The 24,938-nt window shown below is 37.8% G+C and overlaps 1 protein-coding gene across 1 annotated transcript in view; it reads right to left on the bottom strand.

Moving 5' to 3' along the window:
- The window catches only part of LOC100343077 (olfactory receptor 4Q2), a 30,644-nt gene extending 6,142 nt beyond the window's left edge, over window positions 1-24,502 (bottom strand). Inside the window, exon 1 of the mRNA XM_070054848.1 lies at window positions 21,819-24,502. Coding sequence (XP_069910949.1) covers window positions 21,819-22,769 — 951 coding nt within the window. The 5' untranslated portion in view covers window positions 22,770-24,502. The remainder of the gene's footprint in view (window positions 1-21,818) is intronic.
- Between the last annotated feature and the right edge of the window lie 436 nt (window positions 24,503-24,938).

The raw sequence follows: 24,938 nt of genomic DNA, 5'->3' as shown, positions 1-24,938 counted from the left end.
TCTCTGAAGGGAGGAGAGAACATGCACTTTGACTATGACCTTGCCTAAATAAGATCAAAGTCAGTGAACTCAAGAGGCTTCCATAGCCTTGGAAACTCATGACTAGAACCTAGGGAGATTTCTGATGTCATAAACAAGAGTGTCAAATTGTTAAGTCAACAACAGGAGTCACTGTGCACTTACTCCTCATGTGGGATCTCTGTCCTTAATGTGTTGTCCAATGTGAATTAATGATAAACTAGTACTCAAACAGTATTTTTCACTTTGTGTTTCTGTGTGGGTGCAAACTGATGAAATCTTTACTTAATATATACTAAATCGATCTTCTGTATATAAAGATAATTGAAAACGAATCTTGATGTGAAAGGAATGGGAGAGGGAGCGGGAGATGGGAGTGTTGCTGGTGGGAGGGAAGTTATGGGGGGAAAAGTGATTGTAATCAATAAATTGTACTTTGGAAAATTATATTTACTAAATAAAATGTTTATAATGAAAAAAGAGTAATTCCTGATGATTTTATTTCTGTGGTATCAGATGCTACATTTTCTGTTACTGATGTTTTGTATTTTTTTATTTCAATGTTTTGATTTCTTCTCTAATTTTAATTATTTTTCCTGCTCCTAATTTTGGGTTTGATTTGTTGTTGTTATTCTATTTCCTTGAGATATATTGACAGCTCATTTATTTGGTATCTTTCCAATTTCTTGATGTAAGCATCAATTGCTATAAGTTTCCCTCTTAACACTGCTCAATAAGTTTTGCTCCCAGTAAGTTTTTATATGTTGTATTGTTGGCTTCATTTTTTTCCAAAATTTTTTTAAATTTATCTTTGTATTCCTACTATAATTCACTGTTCATTCAGAAGCATCTTGCTCAGTCTCCAAGTATTTGCATATGTTCTAGAAAATTCTTGAGTTGCTGATTTCAAGTTTCATCTCATTGCTATCAGCAAAGAGCCACAGCTTAATTTCAATTCTTTTTTTTAATTTTCAATTATCTTTATATACAGAAGATCAATTAACATATATTAAGTAAAGATTTTCAGTTTGAACCCACACAGAAACAAAGTGTAAAATACTATTTGAGTACTAGTTATAGCATTAATTAAACACCTAAGAGTAATTATGTATTTTTTTATTTTCCCTCCCACTCACACCCCTCCCATCTCTCGCTCCCTCTCCCATTCCATTCACATCAAGATTCATTTTCAATTACCTTTATATACAGAAGATCGATTTAGTATGTATTAAGTAAAGATTTCATCAGTTTGCACTCACACAGAAACACAAAGTGTAAAATACCGTTTCAGTACTAGTTATAGCATTACTTCAATTTGGACAGCACACTAAGGACAGATCCCACATGAGAAGTAAGTACACATTGACTCCTGTTGTTGACTTAACAATTTGACACTCTTGTTTATGGTGTCAGAAATCTCCCTAGGCTCTAGTCATGAGTTGCCAAGGCTATGGAAGCCTTTTGAGTTCGCCAACTTCGATCTTATTCCGACAGGGTCGTAGTCAAAGTGGAAGTTCTCTCCTCCCTTCAGAGAAAGGTACCTCCGTTGATGGCCCCATTCTTTCCACTGGGATCTCACTCACAGAGATCTTCCATTTAGGTCTTTTTTTTTTTCCAGGTGCCTTGGCTTTCCATCACTAAAATATTCACATGGGCTCTTCAGCCATATATGAATGCCTTAAGGGCTGATTCTGAGGCCAGAGTGCTGTTTAGGACATCTGCCATTCTATGAGTCTGCTGTGTATCCTGCTTCCCATGATGGATCGTTCTCTCCCTTTTTGATTCTATCAGCTAGTATTAGCAGACACTAATCTTGTTTGGGTGATCCCTTTGACTGTTAGACCTATCAGTGTGATCAGTTGTGAACTGAAAATGATCACTTGGACTAGTAAGATGGCATTGGTACATGCCACCTTGATGGGATTGTATTGGGATCCCCTGGCATGATTCTAACTCCACCATTTGGGGCAAGTCCAATTGAGCATGTCCCAAATTGTACATCTCCTCCCTCTCTAATTCCCACTCTTAGATTTAACAGGGATCATTTTTCAGTTAAAATTTAAACACCTAAGAATAATTGTGTGTTAATCACAGAGTTCAACCAACAGTACTAGAATAAAACAAAGAGAAAATACTAAAATGGATAAAGTATTACATTGTACATCAACAGTCAGGACAAGAGCTGATCAAGTCAGTGTTTCTCATAGTGTCCATTTCACTTCAACAAGTTTCCACTTTGGTGCTCAGTTAGTTGTTGCTGATCAGGGAGAACATATGATATTTGTCCCTTTGGGACTGGCTTAATTCACTCAGAGTAATGTTTTCCAGATTCCTCCATCTTGTTGCACATGACAGGATTTCGTTGTTTTTGACTGCTGTATAGTATTCCCTAGAGTACATGTCCCATAATTCCTTTATCCAGTCTACTGTTGATGGGCATTTGGGTTGATTCCAGGTCTTAGCTCTTGTGAATTGAGCTGCAATAAACATCAATGTGCAGACAGCTTTTTTGTTTTGTAATTTTCATCGTAGAGACCTTTAATGCCCTTGGTTAAGTTTATTCCAAGGTATTTGATTGTTTTTGTAGCTATTGTGAATGGCATTGATCTTAGAAGTTCTTCCTCAGCCATGGCATTGTCTGTGTATACAAAGGCTGTTGATTTTTGTGCATTGATTTTATATCCTGCTACTTTGCCGAAATCTTTCTATGAGTTCCAATAGTCTCTTAGTAGAGTTCTTTGGATCCCCTAAATAAATAATCATATCATCTGCAAAGAGGGATAGTTTGAGTTCTTCCTTCCCAATTTGTATCCCTTTATTTCTTTTTATTGTCTAATGGCTCTTGCTAGAACTTCCAGAACTATTTTGAATAGCAGTGCTGATAGTGGGCATCCCTGTCTGGTACCAGATCTCAGTGGAAATGCTTCCAACTTTTCCCCATTCAATAGGATGTTGTTCGTGTGTTTTTCATATATTGCTTTGATTTTATTGATGAATGTTCCTTCCATACCCAGTTTGCTTAGAGTTTTCATCATGAACGGGTGTTGTATTTTATCAAATGCTTTCTCTGCATCTATTGAGATAATCTATGGTTTTTCTTCTGCAGTCTGTTAATGTGGTGTATCACATTGATTTGTGCACATTGATCCATCCCTGAATACCAGGGATAAATCCCACTTGGTCTGGGTGGATGATCTTTCTGATGTGTTGTTGCACTCTATTGGCCAGAATTTTATTGAGGATTTTTGCATCTATGTTCATCAGGGGTATTGGTCTGTAATTCTCTTTCAATGCTGCATCTTTTTCCAGCTTAGAAATTAAGGTGATGCTGGCTTCATAAAAATAATTTTGGAGGATTCCCTCTTTTTCTATTGTTGAATAGTTTGAGAAGAATTGGAATTAGTTCTTCTTTAAATGTCTGGTAGAATTCAGCAATGAATCCCTCTGGTCTTGGGCATTTCTTTGTTAGGAGGGCCTTTATTATTGTTTCGATTTCTGTCTCAGGTATGGGTCTGTTTAGGTTTTCTATGTCTTCCTGGTTCAATTTAGGTAGGTTGCATGTGTCCAGGAATCTATCCATTTCTGATAGGTTTCCCTGTTTGCTGGCATACAAGTCCTTGTAGTAATTTCTGATGATTCTTTTTATTTCTGTGGTGTCTGCTGTTACATTTCCTTTTTCATCTCTGATTTTATTGATTTGGGTCTTTTCTCTTCTTTTTTTAGTTAGTTGTGCCAATGGGGTGTCAATTTTGTTTATTTTTTCAAAAAACCAGCTGCTCGTTTGGCTGATTTTTTGGAATGTTTTTGGATTCAATCCTGTTGATTTCTTCTCTGATTTTGATTATTTCTCTTCTCCTACTAGATTTGGGTCTGATTTGCTGCAGATTTTCTAGATCCTTGAGATGAATTGAAAGCTCATCTATTTGGTGCCTTTCCAATTTCTTGATGTAGGCACTTATTGATATGAACTTTCCTCTTAACACTGCTTTTGCTGTATTCCATAAGTTTTGGTATGTTGTGCTGTTATCCTCATTTACTTCCAGAAAATTTTTGATTTCTCTTTTAATTTCTTCTATGACCCATTGTTCATTCAGGAGCATGTTGTTCAATCTCCATGTGTTTGTGTATGCTCTAGGGATTCCTGAGTTGCTAATCATTCCTTTATGGTCTGAGAAGCTGCATGGTACGATTCTAATTCTTTTGAATTTGCTGAGACTTGCTTTATGGCCAAGTATGTGGTCAATCATACAGAAGGTTCTGTGTACTGCTGAGAAGAATGTAAATTCTTTCTGTGTAGGATGAAAAGTTCTGTATATATCTGTTAGATCCATTTGGGCTATAGTGTTGTTTAAATCTACTGTCTCCTTGTTGATCTTCTTTCCTGTTGATCTGTCTGTTTCTGAGAGTGGAGTATTGAAGTCCCCCAGTACTACTGTATTGGGGTCTAAGTCTCCCTTCAAGTCCCTTAATAAATCTTTTAAATAAACTGGTGCCCTGTAATTAGGTGCATATACATTGATAATCATTATATCTTCCTGTTGAATTGATCCCTTAATCACTATATAGTGCTCCTCTTTATCTCTCTTAACAGTTTTTGTAGTAAAGTTTATGTTGTCCGATATTAAGATGGCTACGCCCGCTCTTTTTTCATTTCTGTTGGCATGGTATATCTTTTTCCAGCCTTTCACTGTCAGTCTGTATGGGTCTTTATTGTAAGCAGCAAATAGATGGGTTTTGTTCCTTAAGCCAATCAGCCAATCAGTGTCTTTTAACTGGACAGTTCAGGCCATTAACGTTCAATGTGACTATTGATAAGCAGTATCTTTGCTTTGCCATTTTCCAAATATATTTTCTAATATATGCTTTGAACTTCCTGTGATCATTTGCTGTGAGGTTTCCTTCCTTTACCTTCTTTCATATTGATGACCGTGTTTCTGTGTTTCTGTGTGCAGGACATCTTTAAGCATCTTTTGTAGGGCTGGACGAGTGGTGACAAATTCTTTCAATTTCTGTTTGCTATGAAAGGTCTTTATTTCACCTTCATTCACAAATGAGAGCTTTGCAGGATATAATATTCTGGGCTGGCAGTTTTTCTCTCTTAGTACCTGGGCTATGTCTTGCCATTCCCTTCTAGCTTGTAGGGTTTCTGATGAGAAGTCTGCTGAGAGTCTGATTGGAGATTCTCTGAGAGTAATCTGACGTTTCTCTCTTGCACATTTTAGGATCTTTTCTTTCTGTTTCACTGTGGTGAGTTTAATTACAATGTGTCGTGGTGAGGATCTCTTTTTGTCATGTTTACTAGGGGTTCTATGAACTTCCTGTACTAGGATGTCTCTGTCCTTCTCCAAACCTGGGAAATTTTCTGCTATTATCTCATTGAAAAGGCATTCTAATCCTTTCTCCCTCTCCATGCCTTCAGGAACTCCTAGAACCCGAATGTTGGTTTTTTTAATAGTATCTTGTAGATTCCCCACAATATTTTTTAGATTTCTAATTTCCTCTTCTTTTGTTTGGTTTGAATGTATCCTTTCCTGTGCTCTGTCTTTGAAGTCCGATATTCTCTCTTCTGCTTCACCCATTCTGCTTTTAAGGCTCTCTAATGTGTTTGTCATTTGATCAATTGAATTCTTCACTTCATCATGATTTCTCATCACTATCACAGTTTCCTGTTCTACTAGTTGTTTCATTTCATTTTGATTCCTCCTTAATATTTCATTTTCATGAGAGAGATTTTCTATCTTGTCCATTAAGGATTTCTGTAGTTCAAGAATTTGTTTTTGAGAACTTCTTAATGTTCTTATCAATTTTTTGAGATCTGCTTCTTGCATTTCTTCCATCTCATCATCTTCATAATCTTGAATTGGGGTGTCTATTTCATTTGGGGGCGTCATAATTTCTTCCTTGTTTTTGTTACTTTGGTTTCTGCGTTTGTTGTTTGGCATATTGGAGATATTCTTTGTTTTCTTCACTGTGTTGTTTTTTCTTGTTATATTTTGACTCCAGATCAAGTGTACTGTCTGTATTTGATGGAGCCTTAGAGGCTTGAGATGGCAGTAGCCTGAGAGCTCTGTTTGGTTCCTCAGGGTCAGGGGTGTGCCAAAGGTGATACTCCCAGGTTAGGCGCAGCAAATCTCTCTCTCTCTCTTTCTTTTTTTTTTGATTCAAAAGGGAAGTAATTCCACACAGCTTAACGGAATTGGAGGTAGTTAGCAGGTGGATGATATACCCACAGGAGCCAGAGATTGGAAGCTCTTTCCCAAGGACCACACAGGGAATCTGTCCTGCCCTCAGTGTGGGCTCAAATTCTCCTGCAATCTCCCACTGGGTTTCTAAGGTCACCGAATTGAAGCGTCTCTGGTGAGCACTCAGGTGAATTCAGTGAGTTCTCTCCCCCACCATCTCTTTTTTCACAGTCTTAGTTCAGTAGCACCAGAAATTCACTGGGTCCTAATTTCCTGTTAATTCACCACCCTCCCTCCCCCGCCAGAGTCAGGTTTTTCTGCTAGGCTCAGGGCCCATGTAGACCTGAGGTCACCCTGCTAATGATGTATGTCCAAGATGGCGCCTGCTCTTTGTCTTGCTTGCCTTTGAGAGGTGAGTGGAGAGAGAGAAACTCGTGTCCGTATCAGTCACTTTTTTCTCTCTCTCTCTCTTCTAGTTAGCCTAGTGAACTTTACCCCACATGGTCGTTCCCTCTATTCTCCTCTTTCCGCTTGCCTGCTGGTGTCTCGGGCTATTGAGGTTCAGCTCACCTCGCGTTCCAGTGCTGGTGTGTTTAGTCTGCCACTGGTGTCCCGAACTGTGGGCTCCCATGCTCTCCACGCAGGTCCACTGTGAATCACCAGTTCCGGAAGAGTTTCCTCTGCTGTTTCTTCCCCTACTCTTTCTTGAACCTGCAGTGTCTCCACTTTTATTAAATTGTCTCTCCCCAGACTATCAGTGTGCTCCCTTCCTATTCCGCCATCTTGCTGCCCCTCATGATTTCAATTCTTTTGTATTTCCTGAGACTTACTTTATGGAGCATATGCTCTATAATAAAGAAAGTTCCATTTACCGATGGAAAGAATGTGTATTCTGCAACTGTGGGATGAAAGGTTATGTAGATGTCAGTTAGCTCCATTTGGTTCATGGTGTTTTTAGCTCTGTTGTTCATTTGTCAATTTTCTTTCTAGTTGATCTGACCATTGAAGAAAGTGGGGCATTGAAGTCTCCCATTACTCTTGTATTAGAGTCTATGTCTCCCTTTAGATCTGTTAACACTTCTTTTAAGTAGCCAGGCACCCTGGCATTGGGTGCATAAATATTTATTATGTCCACATCTTCCTATTAAATTGATCCCTTAATCATTACATAATGTTCTTTTTTGTGTCTTTTAACAATTTTTGTGCTAAAAGTCTTTTTTGTCTGATATTAGGTTGGCCACATCTGCTTATTTTCACTTTCTTTTAGCATGGAATATCTTTCTCAACCTTCCCCTTTCAGTCATGTATGTCCTCATTGGTAAGATTTGTTTCTTGGAGGCAGCAAATAGATGAGTCCTGTTTGTTAATGCATTCAGCTAGTATGGATCTTTTAACTGGAGAATTTAGGCTTTCTACATTCAAAATTATTGATAAGTAATGACATGGCCCTGCCATTTTCCATAAATATTCCTATTTTTGCTTTGTTTTTCTTTTCTACTTTTACTGGGAGATTTTCTTCCTTCACATTCTTTCATAATGATGACTATCTGCATGTCTTTGTAGAACATTCTTAAGCATCATTTGAAAGGCTCAGCAAGTGGTAAAAAATTCTTTCAAATCTGTGTGATGAAAGTACTTTATGGCCAGCACCATGGCTCACTAGGCTAATCCTCCACCTGCAGCACTGGCACTCTGGGTTCTAGTCCCGGTTGGGGCACCGGATTCTGTCCTGGTTGCTCCTCTCCCAGTCCAGCTCTCTGCTGTGACCCGGGAAGGTAGTGGAGGATGGCCCAAGTGCTTGGGCCCTGCACCCGCATGGGAGACCAGGAGGAAGCAGCTGGCTCTTGGCTTTGGATCGGCACAGTGTGCCGGCTGCAACATGCTGGCTGTAGTGGCCACTTGTGGGGTGAACCAATGGGAAAAGAAAACCTTTCTCTCTGTCTCTCTCACTGTCTAACTCTGCCTTTAAAAAAAGGAAAAAAAGTACTTTATTTCACCTTTGTTCGTAAATGAGAGCTATGCGGGGTACAGTATTCTGTTTGTCAGGTTCCCCTCCCCCTTTAAGATGACATTGTCTCTCTATTCTCCTCTAGGTTCTAGGATTTCTGGTGGCAAATCAGCTACGGGTCTATTTGGAGAGCCTCTGAAGATAATCTAGCATGTCTTCCATGCACAATTTAGAATCTTTTCTTTATGATTTACTATTGAAAATTTTACTGCAATGTGTCGTACTGAAGATCTTTCCTGGTTATGTCTATTAGGAGTCCTATATGCCTTGTGTAATTGGATGTCTATTTCTTCAACTTAGGGAATTTTTCTGCTAGTGTTTCCCTGAATGGGCCTTCTAATTCATTCTCTCTTTCGACACCTTCCAGAACTCCTAAGACCCATATGCTGGGTCATTTGATCTTATCCCATAAATGTCATGCATTGCTTTTTAATTTTTCCAATTTCTGCTTTTTTGTGCTTTGACTGAGATACTTTCAAAGTTTTGTCTTCTAGTTTGAATATTCTTTCTTCTGCCTCACCAAATCTGTTGTTAAGACTTTCCATTGTATTTTTATTTGACATATTGAATTCTTCATTTCTAATATTTCAGTTTGATTTCTCCTAAAATATCTATGTCATGGGAAAATTTTTCCTCCATGTCATTATGGACTTCTTTCATTCATGAATTTACTGTCATTGCTTCTGAGTAATCCTGTGATCATTCTTTTGAATTCCTTTTCAGGCATTTCAGCAATCTCTGCTTGCTCATATTCTAATATTAAAGTTTTGTTGTGTTCTTTGGGGGAGTCATGTCCACTTCCTTATTCTTGTTTCTTATATTTATGTCTTTATTTTTTAGATATTTGTGGAAATATTTGTTGGTTTTCTCCTCTGATGGATTTTACCTTTGAACTATGCCTCTGCAGCATAGTGGAGTGTCTACTTTTTCACTCAGAACCCAGAAGTGAGTACTCTGTGTGGCCATGGAGTTCTGGTCAGTGCTCCAGTGTGAGGCAAGTAACCTTGGGTGACACCCAAGTTGGGTGTGGTAGATCTCCTTATTGTCAGTAGGGAGAAGCTGGATAGGAAGAGAAGCAACCGGGACAGAATCTAGCACTCTGACTGGGACTAGAACCCGATGTGCCAGCGCTGCAGGCAGAGGATTAGCCTATTGAGCCATGGCACTGGCCAGAGAAAGAACTTCTGAGATCAATCCCTTTCACAACAGCTACAAAAAAAATTGAATACCTTCAATTAATTCAACCATTGAAGTGTAAGATCTCTACAGTGAAAATTACAAAACATTAAAGAAAGAAAGTGAATAAGACACAAATAAATGGAAAAACCTTACATGGTTGTGGATTGTAAGAATTAATATAATCAGAATGACCATACTGCTGAAAACAATTTACAGATTAATGTCATCTCAATCAAAATACCAATGACATTCTTCTCAGATCTTGAAAAAATGGTGCTAAAATTTATTTGGAAACATAAGGGACGAAAACAATATTACACAACAAATACAAAGCTGATGGCATCACAATACCAGATTTCAAGACATATTACAGGGGGTGGGTGCTGTGGTGCAGTATGTTAATCCTCTGCCTATGGCGCCAGCATCCCATATGGGTGCCAATTCTAGTCCTGGTTTCTCCTCTTCCAATCCAGCTCTCTGCTATGGCCTGGGAAAGTAGTAGAGATGGCTCAAGTCCTTGGATCCCTGCACCCATATGGGAGACTGGAAGAAGCTCCTGGCTCCTGGGTTCAGATTGGCAGATCAGCACAGCTCCAGCCATTGCGGCCATTTGGGGAGTGAACTAGTGGATGGAAGACCTTTCTCTCTGTTTCTCCCTCTCATTGTCTGTAACTCTACCTCTCAAATAAAAAAAAAATAAAAATATTGAAAAAAAAAGACATAGTACAGAGCAGTTAGAATCAAAATAGCTTGGTACTGGCACAATAGTAGACATGTAGATTATTGGAACAGAATAGAAACTCCATAAATCAATCCACATGTCCACCACTAACTAATAATCTTTGACAAAGAAGCTAAAATGAATCCTTGGAGAAAGGACAGCCTCTTCAATAAATAGTGCTGGACGTATAGAATCTCTGCATGAAGAAGTATGAAACAGGATGCCTAACAACTTATAGGAAAGTCAACTCAATATGAATCAAGGATACAAATATACAACCTGATCTCATGAAATTACTAGAGGAGAACAGTGGATAAACACCGCAAGACATTGGCATAGGCAAAGACTTCTTTGAGAAGACCCGTGAAGCACAGAGAATCAAAGACAAAATAGACAAATGGGATTATGTCAAGCTGAGAAGCTTCTACACTGCAAAAGAAACACTCAGCAAAGTGAAGAGGCAACTGACAGAATGGAAAAAAATATTTCCAATCTATGCAACTGATAAAGGATTAATATACAGAATCTGGGGCCTGTACTGTGGCATAGTGGGTAAAACCATTGCCTGCAGTACCAGATTCCCATATGGGCTCCAATTCAAGTCCCTGCTACTCCACTTCTGATCCAGCTTTCTGCTATGGCCTGGGAAAACAGTGCAAGTGCTTGGGCCCCTGAACCTGTGTGGGAGACCCAGAAGAAGCTCCTGGATCCTGGCTCTGGATTGGCAGAGCTCCAGCTGTTACAGCCATTTGGGGAGTGAACCAGTGGATGGAAGACATTTCTCTCTCTCTCTCTCTCTGCCTCTCTGTAACTCTGCCTTTTAAAGAAAATAATTTTTTAAAAAAAGCCATAAAAAATCCAGAATCTATAAAGAACTCAAGAAACTCAACAACAACAAAGCAAACATGCAGTTAATAAATGGGCAAAGGACTTGAACAGGCATTTTTGAAAGAGGAAATTCAAATGGCCAACAGACACAAGAAAAATGCTCAGGATCACTATCCATCAGGAAAATGCAAATCCAAACCACAATGACATTTCACCTCATCCTAATTAGAATAGCTATCATTCAGAAATCAGCAAAAAAAAAAATACTGCTGTGAGGATGTGGGGGGAAAAAGTACCCTACTCCACTATTAGTGAGAATATAAACTAATATGGTAGTTGTGAAATCAGCATATGAAAGAATGATCTGTACCCCCATGTTTATTGCAGCTCAATTCACAATAGCTAAGCTATGGAATCAACCTAATGTTCATCAACTGATGACTGGATAAAGAAACTATGGAATGCTGTTCAGCAGTAAAAAAGAATTAAATCCTGTCTCTTGGGACAAAATGGATGCAACTGGAAACCTTATACTGAGTGAAATAAGCCATTCCCAAAGACAAATGCCATGGCTTCTCTTATCTGTGGTAACTAATAGAGTACTAAAAAAGTAATGTATAGGAGTGAAATTGACATTTTGAGATTTGATGATCGTTTACATCCTTTGTATTGTTTAGGAACAATTTTTTTTTCTTCTCACTATAGTTGAACTCCTCACTGAGTTTAGGGTTAATCTTATGAAAATAAAATAAACTGGAAATAGATCACTGTAAAAATTAAGAGATGGGGCAGATTGGTGCCTCCTTACACAGGGCACCAAATGTAAAAAAAGGGGCAGAGAACAGAAGAGACAGACTACAAACTCACAGCCAGACTGAATTTATTCAAAGGAAATAAACTTGCAGAAGTTGACCAACTGCCAGCATGCACAAAATCTGAACATGTGGCAGAGGACCCAGACCCCAACAGGCTGGGCGTTTTTATATCTTGGGTGGGCCAGGAGTGGGGGTGGGGGATACTTGGCAGAGGTGAGCTTCTCTATACAGGTTCTTCAACTTTGGCCCCCCAGCTTCCAAACATGGGAAAGAATGCAAGGGTGGGGTGGGGAATGAAAGGATGTGAAACTAAATTGATCTCTTGAAAGAAGGCAGGGTAATAATAACCTAAAATGGCTGAAGCTTATTTTCCCATTCCATCAATCCTGACTCTGAGTATAGATAAGGAGTTGGGGCACTGGTTTCTTTCCAGATACTTCTTGCTATATGGGGCATTGACATGGATAGGGTATATAAACTCTGGATTGGTTTGATTGAAGAAGGCGAGCAAGCAGTCTTGCGTTGCTCCTGTGTGATGGCTTGGGATATTGCAGTCATTCGTTCCTGCAAGAGCTTTTGGAATAAATTAATTATACATGGTAGAAATAGGAGCACTATGATTATGAGGATAAAGGGAGATGTTAGAGACATTGCCCATGGTGGAAAACTTGGTTGAATGAGGACAAAGAGGGAAATAGGAAAGCAAGAATCCAAGTTCCTGTCTGATTATTAAGAAGGCAGGTGTATGCCTGGTTATCACAGAGAAAGAATGCTCCTGTTTTGCTTAGGGTGTATGTTCTGGCAAGGAGCTGTGGGTTGGAGTTAATCTGGCCTGCATCTAGCCCTGGGTTCTCTCATTTCCTCCCTCTGCTTATGAAAACCCTGGCTGCTGTAAGGGGTTAGGGTGAGGACTACTCTGCTGAGTAGGGGCCAAGTAGGGACCCACAGTCAAGACAGGGTGCCAGCAGAAAATGAAGCCTCTTGAGTGGGCTGCAGTGCCAGCTCACAGAAACTGTCTCCATTTGAGGTTTCATGTGCATGGCCATCTAGAATTTCGCTGCTTCAAGACTGGAGGAAATTAATCTAACAAGCAGATTAGATACACAGGGTCTGAAACTAAGGACACAGTCATTATTAGAAGATCTAAGAAAGGTGCTGTCCAAACCAAGAGGGAGTTTTCCTATTGAGAGGCAGAAACTGACAAGAGGGGCTTGATAATAATCAGGTGAGAATCAAGGCCTGGTCAGGTATGTGTGCACTCCAGACTTATCTATCTCTTCACAGAGGGTATTGGAAGAGGCATCATAAAGGAGGTGTGGACCTCCTTAAGGAAAATACCCTGTTGACTTCCATCACCTAGCTGGCCTGGGAGGAGAGCTGGCCTGCATAGGAGGTCAGTATCGAATAGGCGGCATCTCTAAAAGGGAATTTACAGCTCTGCTACTTTGGAAGCTGGGCGGAGTGGGGCCAACAGGGTCTGCTGTTCTGACCTGGGAGTCCTTCAACCCCTAGGGTAGTTCCATATCCAGTGGCCTGGCTCTTGGCAAAGCTGATAGGGCTCTTCATGACAGCTGCTTGCCCAATGCCCTGACTCCTCATATCAAAAATGGGTTCTGTTTTGGGGTGTACCGGCCTTCTTGGGTCTCCTTGATGGCAGACCACCCTGTAAAGCAGCTGTTACTTGGTTGCCACCTATCCTTACATTGCTCATGCTGCCCAACTCACCCTTCCTCCTCCTGGTCTGGTCTCTGTTAAAGTAGACCACGGGGGCAGCCTTTAGGAATATTAGCTCAATCCCATTCCTAATTTTGGGTAGCCTCAGCTAGAAATTGTGGTCACAGGCAAGTTGTGACAGTGTTCTTCCTGTGAACTACAGAGGATCCATGAAGGAGACTTTGTCCTTCTACGTAAGTTCAAACATTAAGGCCACCTTATCCAGCCTGTCTTATATAAGGTCTACCGGTTACAACAGCATGTACTGATGGACAGTCCTTCAGAATAGACTATAAGCTTATATGTATACATTTTCACACTATTGGTGTATAATTCTATCAATGATATGTAAACATTTTCAGTGAAGAATTAAATACTTTCAAAGAGCACACAATTATTGACAAGCTCAAGAAAGTTTCACGAAGTGAAAAAATCCATTTAACCAGCACTCAGTTTGGGAAACATCATCAGTATGTCAGAAAATTCCTTCATTGACTCTTCTGTCTCTACCCACTAATGGCAGCCACTTTTGTGACTTTTAGTACATAAATGATTATTTTTCTCTTCTTGAACAGAGCACTTCAAAATTCATAGAAAAAAAGAATTAAGAGATAAATATTTTGGTGCAATCATGTTGAAGTTACAAATATATTTTCTTAATATGCATTTATATAAACATTTGTTATTTTTTTAACTTTTATTTAATGAATATAAATTTCCAAAGTACAGCTTATGGATTACAATGGCTTTCTCCCCCATAACTTCCCTCCCACCCACAACCTTCCCTTCTCCCGCTCCCTCTCCCCTTCCATTCACATCATATTAACAGCAATTGTACACATTTGTGAACTCACTATGACAACTTACTACATGTATACAAATATGTACTGATCAAATTAAGGTCATCAATATTTCTGTTCCTTTAATTAACATTACTTTTTGATTGGGAGCTTGGAGCTCCTTTCTCCTAATTGTTCATAAAATTAAAAGAAGATATAAAAATGCTCAATTTCACTTACTATCAGAAATGCAAATCAAAAACCACAATAAATCATCTCATGCATGAGCCTTTTGAAGACTTCATGTATTGAAACTATACAGTATGTACTCTTATGCATAATTGTATCATCTGTAGATGATACTTTATTTCTTTGTTTCCAAAATTTATAGGTTTCATTTCCTTTCTTTGCCCATTTGTCTGGATAGAAACTCCAGCAGGGACCAGCACCGTGGTGCAGTAGGTTGATCCTCTGCCTGCAGTGTGGCATCCCACATGGGTGCCGGTTCTAGTCCCAGCTGTTCCTCTTCCAATCCAGCTCTCTGCTGTGGCCTGGGATAGCAGTAGAAGATGGCCCACGTGCTTGGGCGCCTGCACCCACGTGGGAGACTGGGAGTAGGAACCTGGCTCCTGGCTTCAGATTGGTGCAGCTCCTGCTGTTGTGGCTATTTGGGGCGTGAACCAATGGAGGGAAGACCTTTCTCTCTGTCTCTTCCTCTCACTGTCTGTAACTCTACCTCTCGCATAAATAAATAAAATCTTTTTTTTTTTTTAAAAGAAACTCCAACAAAATGAGAACTAGAAGTGACAATATTGGAATTCTTCATTCATTTCCTACCTCGGACAAAATGCTTTTAAAACTTCACATAGGAAAAAAAAAACCCAAACCCCCCAAAAAAACTTCACATAGCAAGACTAGCATTGTGTACCAGCTGGTTTGAGTCCTGGCTGCTCTTCTTCTAATCCAGCTCCCTGCTAATGCAACTGGGAAAGCAGCAGCAGATGTCCCAGGTGCTGGGGCCCCTGTACCCACATGGGAAATAGGATGAAGCTCCTGACTGTTGCCTTTGGCCCAGTCCAGCCATGGATGTTGTGGCCATTTGGAAAGTGAAATAGCAGACGGAAGATCTCTTTCTTTCTTTCCCACTTCTCTGTGTAATTCTGATTTTCAAACAAATAAAATCTCTTTTAAAAATAGTAACTTTAAAACACTTTTAGTTTTCTAGAGAATGTTTTTACATGATTAGGGATGAATTTTATTCATTATATTTTCTGTACTGATTTAATTTAAAACTGACTATGTTTGTTTTGGATAACATTCCATGTTTTACTTTTAATTACATTTCATTTTTCATTTAATAAAAGTGACTTTTAAGATGTTGAAAAATACAGTATGGGAGTCCCATGCACCTTCTATCTAGTCTCTCTTACTTACATGTTGTATCACTATATTACAGGACCAACGCCAGGGCATTAACACTGGAATAATGTATATACATGATTCTGTCATTTTATTATTTTCTAGATTCAGATAACTATTCTTGCTTTATAAAGCACAATTATTCCTGTTCTTACGCCACTTATCCCCAAATCCTTAAAATTACCAATCACTACTTTGATTTCCATATCTATAACTTTGTCATTTTAGAATGTTATATGAGTGAAATCATAAAGACAGGGGCACTTTGAGATTGGTTTGTTTTCAGTTAAAAGAATACTCTGGAGAGCCACCATAGTTATTATAGTATCACGATGCATTCCTTTTCAGGATGTGTAACAATCCATGGTGTACACACGTTACAGATTGTTGAATCATGAACTAATTACAGGATATTTTGTTTGTTTCCAGTTTTTGGCTATTATAAGTACTATAAGATGATGAGCGTTTGCTTTCAATTTCTTGTGTGGATATTTAGTTTGTATTTATCTAGGAACTGCTATTGCTAAGATATGTGCACATAGGTATCTTGTTTGCTTACTTTTTAAAAAATTTGCCAAGCTATTTTGCAGCGTGGTTGTATCATTTTACATTTCCATGGCAGTGCATGAGAGATCTATTTTCTCCACATCCTCATCAGGGTTTGGCATTATTCTTCCACTAGACACGGCTCAATATTTTTTAATATTTTAATTCTCTCATTAGGCACGTAAAACTGACTCATCAAGAATTATCTAGAAGACCTGAGATTCCACATCTTTCCATGTATTGTTTTTCTACCCATGCCGTCTTTTGTGAGCTACTCAGATTTGTTCTTTTCTCAATTTCTAATTGAACTTTCTTTTTTTGTTGTTGCTGAGCTCTGAGAATTTTGATGTCTCAGGGACGAACTCTTTCTCAACAATTAGTTTGAAATTTCTGTAGGGTTATTCAAATTATCTGTTTTATATTAATTTTATATTAATTGCAGTAGTTTATAATTTTTAAATGGAACTATTTCACCTAAGTTGTTGCTTTACCTGTGTACGGTTATTCATAGTATTCTCTTACTATTTATATAATTCTGCAGTTTATATATTTACTACATCATTCCTAACATTAGTGATTTTTTCCTTTACCAGTCTTGCTAGAAGTTTATCAATTTAATTAACCTTTTCAAATACCTATTATTTAATTCATTGATTATATCTTTTAATTTTTTGATATATTCTTTTTACTATTTCTGTTTTCTTTGAAGTTTTTTTGCTCTTGTTTATTTCTAAGTTCTTTAGGTTGGAGCTTAGATTATTAATGAGGTGCTTATTTTTTCCTAGTGTAAGTTCTTTGTGATATAAAATTTCTTCTCAGTGTTCCTTCAGCTTTGGGACACAACTTTTGGCATATTATATTTCTATATTCATTCACTTTGATTTTTTTTTCTTACTTCATTTGAGTTTCATTCTGTGATCTATGTATTCTTTTTTTTTTAAATTTTTTTTTAAATTTATTTGACAGATAGAGTTAGACAGTGAGAGAGACAGAGAGAAAGGTCCTCCCTCCACTGGTTCACACCCCCCCCCCCCAAATGGCTGCTATGGCCGGAGCTACGCTGATCCGAAGCCAGGAGTCAGGTGCTTCCTCCTGGTCTCCCATGCGGGTGCAGGGGCCCAAGCACTTGGGCCATCCTCCACTGCTTTCCTGAGCCACAGCAGAGAGCTGGACTGGAAGAGGAGAAACTGGGACTAGAACCCGGTGCCCATATGGAATGCCGGCACTGCAGGCCGAGGATTAACCAAGCGAGGCACTGCGCTGGCCCCCATGTTTTCTTCATAAATGTTTAATTTCTAAGGTTTTGAGAAATTTTCCTTATTTTTCATTTCTTGGTTTGTAGTTTGAGAGAAAAATCCCTTGATGATTTCAACTATTTTACAGCTTTTGAGGTTTATTTCATAGTCCAGGATGTCATGTCTCTTGGTAAATAGTCTGTGGATGTTTGGAAAAGTGTAAATACTGCTACATGTATATACTGCTACATGGCTTGATAGAGTGTTTTACAAGTGTCAATTAGGTACTGTTGGCTGATGATGTTACTAAATTACTAAATTTTATATACTTAATGAATTTCTGTATAGTTGAGAGAGAAGTATTGAAATGTTTTAGCATAATTACAGTCATGTCTATTTCTTCTTTTTACCCTGTCAGTTTCTGTCACATATATTTTACAGGTCTCTTGTTGGGGGTCATATATATTTATGATTCCTCTGTCTTATTGATGGACTGTCCCTTTTGTAATTATGTTAATTTTATAATTATATATTAATATATGTCATATAATTATATAACCACTCTGTCCCTATAATTTCATTTAATTGATTGAATATAATATTAATAAACTTACCTCAGATGTTTTTAATTTTCAAATTTTAATTAATTTTTAACAGATTCAATGTGATTTGTAGATATAATTCTGAGAGCATGGTTTTGTTCCTCCCTCCTTCTTCCTTCCGCCTCTCTCCTGTCCACTTTCCTTCCTTTTTCCTTTTGTTCTTTCTTTTTTTAGCTTTTGAGATAACATAGTTTAAATTTATATCATAGTAAAAAGGCTTAATACTTCACCCAATATGAAGTTTAACAAGTAAAAAGCAAAAAGACCTTAGTTCAGTGGGAATATAAACAACAGCAATAAAAAATAACTGAATGTAGAAATGGCCATGCTCTCGTTTTTAATTTTTGATCCATGTAACTCATTTTTTTAAATTTTAATTGACGTACAGTAATTGCTATTGATAAATTCTGTTACTTTCTCGCTATTAATATGAACTCTGCTTTATTTCTCATACCATTTACTTTTAAAATAACAAGAAAAAAGTCTTTGAAAAAGGTTTTTAAAGAGCAATTTAAGTTAATGATTAGTGAATATTTGCTTATATACATAGAAACATTCCTTTTTTGATGTTTATATTCTTGGACATTTGCAGTGCTACTTATTGGCATTCCTATTTAGATGAATAGTCTATATTATCCTATACATATATAGTTCTGTATATTTTTACACATATTTTGTTTATATTTTCTAATAAGCCATGAGTAAGTAAATGATGTTTACTATATATTTCCTAAGAATAGTGATTTCTGTCAAATTTATACATACTTACTGATTTATCTGTGTGCTTGTTTATTTATGAAACAGACACGGAGCACTGTAATCTTTTGGTTTACTTGCCAAATTCCCACAATGCCAGGAACCAGGAACACAATCCAGGTCTCCCATATGGGTGACAAGAGCCAAAACCATTTGTTCATTTGTAAATGGGATTTATATTTCATTTGTTTCAAGTTTATTATAAATTTGAATGTCAATTTAATTTTCCTATCTTTGATCATAAAGATATGGCAAGTAGTAAATGGATTCTGAATTATTCTCAATAGAGGTGTAAAAATATAATCAATAATAATGTAGTGCTCTTTAATGGTGATGGAGACTTTTGTATAAACTGTGCATAATAATTAACAAGGTGGAAATGTCATGAATTCATTAATATACACTTTCCAGCATCCTCCACAAACTAACAACAGATAAAACTGTTGTTGCATTAAGGTAAGTTGATTAGTTTAGAATTTCATTTATACCTTTCTGTCATTGAAAGAATCAATTTTAATGAATAAATGATTGTTGACTCCTATTGTGAGCTAGGCATGAATCTAGACACAGTTATGTCTTTTGTTATTTTTCATTCTCACAATTGGAAGCATATCTTTCCAGGTATGATATAGATAAAGATGCTAGGGCTTTGATACTTCAAATGGTTCGTTGAGATTCAGCTGGCTTGTAATTCAAGGAGGGATATTTGAATCCCTCAATTTCACTAATAGATGGTTGTCTGTGCAGTGACATGATGAAACTGACTGATACATGTGGAGAATCTCACAGGAATCTAGAAAAGAGTCATGGATCACCGCTTACCTGAAAAGGAGATGAACTGTGGAAACACAGTAAAACATTGTGTTAAGAAGTTACCACTAGCCACAAAAATAAAAGTAAAGTGGAGTTATAAGTTAAGAGCTGAGGCAATGCCTAACGGCTGTTAGGGAAACACTCCTAATCATACCAAGCAGACACCTCTGGTCAGTCAGATAATGGTGTGCTATGGACAATACCCTCCTAGCCACGCTGACTGGACCGTTCAAACATAAGTAAGGCGGGAACAGTATTGACTGGACTGTTCAACTATAAGCAAGGAGGAACCAGCATTGATTGGACAAGTTGGAGGATGGCAAGCTGGAGAACTGCCAGAAATGAGGATAAAAAGGGAGCCCTTGCACCACTCTCCACCCTCTTGGGGATCATGGCCTGGTGTGTGTGAACCTCTGCATCTCCACACATCCAGAGCTGAAGAGGCAGCCCATTACTCTGCATGGAGCAGGTAGCAGCACAAGCTGACTTGCAGAGCTGTCCCTGAGCTGTAATACCCCACTGTCTGTGTGTGAGTGTGTTGTGTGTGTGTGGCCCAGGGTGAGTGAACCTCTGGATCTCCTTGCACTTGGAGTTGAAGAGCCAGCCTGCTAGCTTTTGCTACGCAGCACAAGGAGACAACGGGATCAAGAGGTCATCTGGAGCTGCTGTGTTGCTGTCCTGCCACCGTGTCTGACCGGGATGCTGTCTCACCGCCCTACCTGGAGTCCTTATCAGCCTATTGCCACACCTGACCACAAAGCCAGACCAGGCCTCTCAGCAAGGGACGTCTCCAACTTCTCGCCTGGCTGTCTGCCTGGGAACTTAGAGCCTACTGCCCAGAGTGACAGCTTTCCCACAACTTCCTGCCTGTAAGTGACTGATCCGAGATCCGTCTCTGCTGAGACATGGAGCTCTGGACCTTGAACACTGACACTCTTTTTTGTGACTGTGATATGAGTGTTGAAAATGCAGCTTTTACAAATAATGTTAGTCATGTGTAATATAATATAACTATGCTTTGACCCTATCCAATGTATCTGAAAATAATGCTTGAGACCTTGATGTACATATACTATTATAATTAGATAGCTCTCAAAATTACTTTAACACTGTATACTGTGATCTATGGATTAATGAATAAGTTCAAGTAGTATTATTGATATTGATATTAGTGGTATTGATTCCAGTAGTCCTCTAGTCATTAAGGGAATAGTGTTACTCTGATAGTTAAGTATTATAGTAAGTTAAGTAAATGCTAAGTAGTTATGTTAAACTAAGTAATTCAGTAAGTGTGTTGTTAGCTATAAATTATGATAAATGATATTATTGACATTATTGATAGTGATATTAGTGATATTGATAAGTGTGTTAAGTAACTATGTTAAGTTAGGTGATTAGGCTAAGTAGTTAAGCTAAGTAGTTACGTTAAGCTAAGTAGCTAAGTTAAGTAGTTAAGTCATGATTAAGTAGTGGTGTTAAGTTTATTGATAAGTATATTAAATCGTATAGCTTGATAACTATATTGATACTGATGAATGTATTGACCTCAATGAGCATGCTGATGAGTAGTGTGATTAAAAAAACCTGGTGTGTAAGCAATAAAATCTCTCATTGGAAAGACAGTCTCGTGTCCTGGTGTTCCTTTCTTCCCTGTGACTGACAAGTCGTACATTGCACTTGCTACTGTTGAGCTGTGTGACAGTAGGCGCTCGCAACAATACATCCCATTAGCTCATTGTTACGTAAACCTAAGTCAGTTTAATTCATCTAATTAATGTTCTCATTTAGAGGGAGTACAAACCATGTGTAAATTCCTTTTTTGATTGACTTCAGACATGTAGGTAGAGGAAGTTAAAATAAAAAAAGTAAAACCTGTGGCAATATGGAGAAGAGGCTGATGGGAACTTGAAAAGAGTGGATTCTATGTCTGTAATGACAAACTAATGGAAAGAGTGAATGGAATCAGATTTGATGAGATGAAGAACCAGAAATGAAGAATAAAAACTGATAGAAAACAGAAAGCATATTTGTTTTAATAAAGAAAACAGAAGACAGAAAAATCCATTATCAAAAGACTTCTGTAAAGCCAGAAATAATAGTTTATGATTTTAACAGAAAAAAATCAGTCAACTAGATTGTCCCCTTAATACATTAATCACAAAGGAAATATTTTAATTTCAGACTCTTTGCTTTCAAAAACTCACTTCAATGTTTCCTGTCTCCTGCTTTTTCCAATTAATTCTACTCCTGTCCCAAAGCTTCCTTATGGCTGATTTGACTTCTTTGTTTCGAAGTGTGTAGATGAGAGGGTTCAGCATGGGGGTAATAACGTTGTAGAGTACGGATACCATCTTGTCCACAGAAAAAGTAGAGAAGGGACGTGCATAGGTGAAAATACAGGGTCCAAAAAAGAGTGTTACCACCATGAGGTGTGAGGCACAGGTGGAAAGTGCCTTCCGCCTTCCCTCCTTGGAGCGAATCTTGACCAGGATGGTGGTGTAGGAACAAAGCAGTACCACAAAGGAGCTGGTGGAGATCAGTCCGCTGTTGGAAACCATGAGCAATTCAATGACAAAGGTGTCTGTGCATGCAAGTTTGATGACAGGAGGCACATCACAAAAGAAGTTGTCTACCTCATTTGGTCCACAAAAGGACAGACTGATCATGAGAAAAGTCTGGACGGTGGAGTGCACAAATCCTCCCATCCATGAGGCACCAACCAACACACAACATAGTCCCTGAGTCATGACCGTTGTGTAGTGCAGGGGGCGGCAGATGGCAACATAGCGATCGTAAGCCATCACTGTGAGCAGGAACATCTCAGCTGCCCCTACAAAATGCAAAAAGAAGAGCTGCACAATGCATTGTTCAAAGGGAATGAGCTTTTTACTGTCAAGGAAGTCGGCCAACAGCTTAGGGGTAGTCACTGTTGAATAACACAGGTCCAGGAATGAGAGGTTGCCAAGAAGGAAATACATGGGTGATGCCTTCAGAGAGTTATCAGAAATCACTGTGGCCATGATAAGGACATTGCCCACCCAAGTGAGCACATAGAAGAAAAGAAATAAAACAAATAAGCCTTCCTCGATCGACAAAGTCTGTGAGAAGCCTGCCAGGACAAACTCCCTCACCATTTCTGTTTGATTTTCCCCCATTTGACCTGGCTCCACCTAGATCAAAGATATTAAACAATAGAATATTAGCAATAATAAAAGCAGGTGAGACATTTCAAATCAAAGATTTCAAAATTCAAAAGGAGACATTTTTCTCTAGTTATACCCAATTGATTAGACAAGCTTATTTTCTCCTTAGCTGATATAAATATATTCTTCCCCATCACCAACACTGAGACAATAATAAAGTACTCAAAAAGTTTTGCATGATGAAATCACTGGATCTCAGACCTTTATCTTTAATTTGATGTAATTTTTCTCTCACATCAATCAGTACATTAATTTTCTCTTCTTTTTCACATTCAGTCTCAAAAAATATGTAACATTTTACTGAGATACCAATATTTTCAAATAAAAATCTTTAGGAAAAATACGACTGAAATGTACAATTTAAGGTTCCCATGTGGACCAAGGTCGATAGAAGTTTTATTCAGGAAAACAAAACCCTGTTCCCCTTTTCATCAAGATAACTCCTACAGTAATCTCATGTATGCAAACAAAGAGGAAGGCTCTCATTCCACTTGAACTGATCACTAATTTGTGGACCTCTTCCTATGTTTTCCAAGTACATGCCCAGGGTTTTATCACATGTCAAGCCTTTCTGAACATTCTGTTGTCGTCTGTAACATATTTCTCATTGTAAGTCATTCATAAAGACAAATGGCATGTATCATGCCTTTAGCAATCTAAATAGAATCTAAAAAAGTTATTAAAGTATTGAAATGACTCTTTTCAATGAAACTATTAAGTTGAGTAAAATATTTCTCTGAGGTAAAGATAAATAGTAATTTTGTGTGAATAAATAAAATTATTCACAGAGGAAAGTTAAAATCTATATGGAAATGTGAAGGCAACATAATCTTTATAAAGGTTGTCTGTGACAATTGAGACTTTCTTCATAGTTATCAATAGTTTCTGATTTTGTACAATGAACTCAATTATATTTATGGTAAATACATAAACTTTCTATGAGTCTGTATGATCATTCCTATTAACAGTTTTGCTTCATCATTTTGGGGATAAAAACATCACATATTTGGAATTTTCCTTTTTGGCAACATAATTATTTCTTGCTAGTAGCTTATGTGAATTTCTGGTGAAAATTATATGTATATATTCCATATAAGTTGCTTTTAGAGTAATTCTGTTGTTAAAACAGCAAAAAAATCAAATTTTATTAAAACTATTTTTAATTATGAATTTGTTTTGTAGAAAATTGTACTGCTATTTTATTATTAATGTTTAATTTATTTCCTGATTAACAAGACATTGCTTCTTGTCAAATTTTGGAAGCAGAAACTAAGGGAAATGCAGTAAACTTTGACTAGCCACATGTTGTTAAAAATTTTGTGAAATGCATTGTTTTATTTGCAAAGTAATTTAATATTGCATATATGACATAATATACTACTAAATTAAACAAAGTTAGCAATAAATGCTGATTCTTAAGGTGAGTGCTAACAACAGGAGCATGAACAGAGCTTTTGGTATAACAGACTTCAAGTCAAATCGCTTACCTTCTGTCAGAACAAGGTAACCCCATCGAAACATCTGGTATTAAAGAACCAAGACGATGAATACATTAGGACGGAAACCTCTTGTTACACTAGCCACCATTAGGAAATTTTGGTATTTGGGTGCTTGGGGATTCATGTGCACACAGTCAAATCACAAAGGGAATCATTAAAAAAGTTTGATCACAATCTTTTGCCAGAAATTACGGAAAACAAAAATGTGTGTGTTGGAGTAATAGTAGATGTGAGGGTAAAAACCAATGGATGGGGGAAAAATAGTGATGCTTGGAATAATGCCAGTTGCATTTTATTGTGAGGTAAGAGCTCCTCTGGCCCGCAGACTAAAGTTCATGACAAAAATACTGGAACATTAAGAAAAATGTTCCTAGAAGGGCTGTGTTTCTCCTACCAGTTTACCTTTGCCTGTGCTACCTTCCCTAATAAAATCTGGAGTTAGATTTCATTTCAGTTTTTTGTGTATTATAGAAACATGTATCATAAACATGTTTCCCCTTTCTTCCATTTCTACCTCCATATCACTGGGGAAAGAAGAGAGAGAAAAATAAGTTTTCTTGACAAATTTATATATTTAAAGTAAAAACAACACAAAATCAAATACATGAAAAGTCATTTAATC

This window comes from Oryctolagus cuniculus, chromosome 12 (assembly GCF_964237555.1).
Source record: "Oryctolagus cuniculus chromosome 12, mOryCun1.1, whole genome shotgun sequence".
In the NCBI taxonomy this organism is placed as follows: domain Eukaryota; kingdom Metazoa; phylum Chordata; class Mammalia; order Lagomorpha; family Leporidae; genus Oryctolagus; species Oryctolagus cuniculus.
The sequence above is the reverse complement of the archived record's forward strand: the minus strand, read 5'-3'. Positions and strand labels throughout refer to the sequence as shown.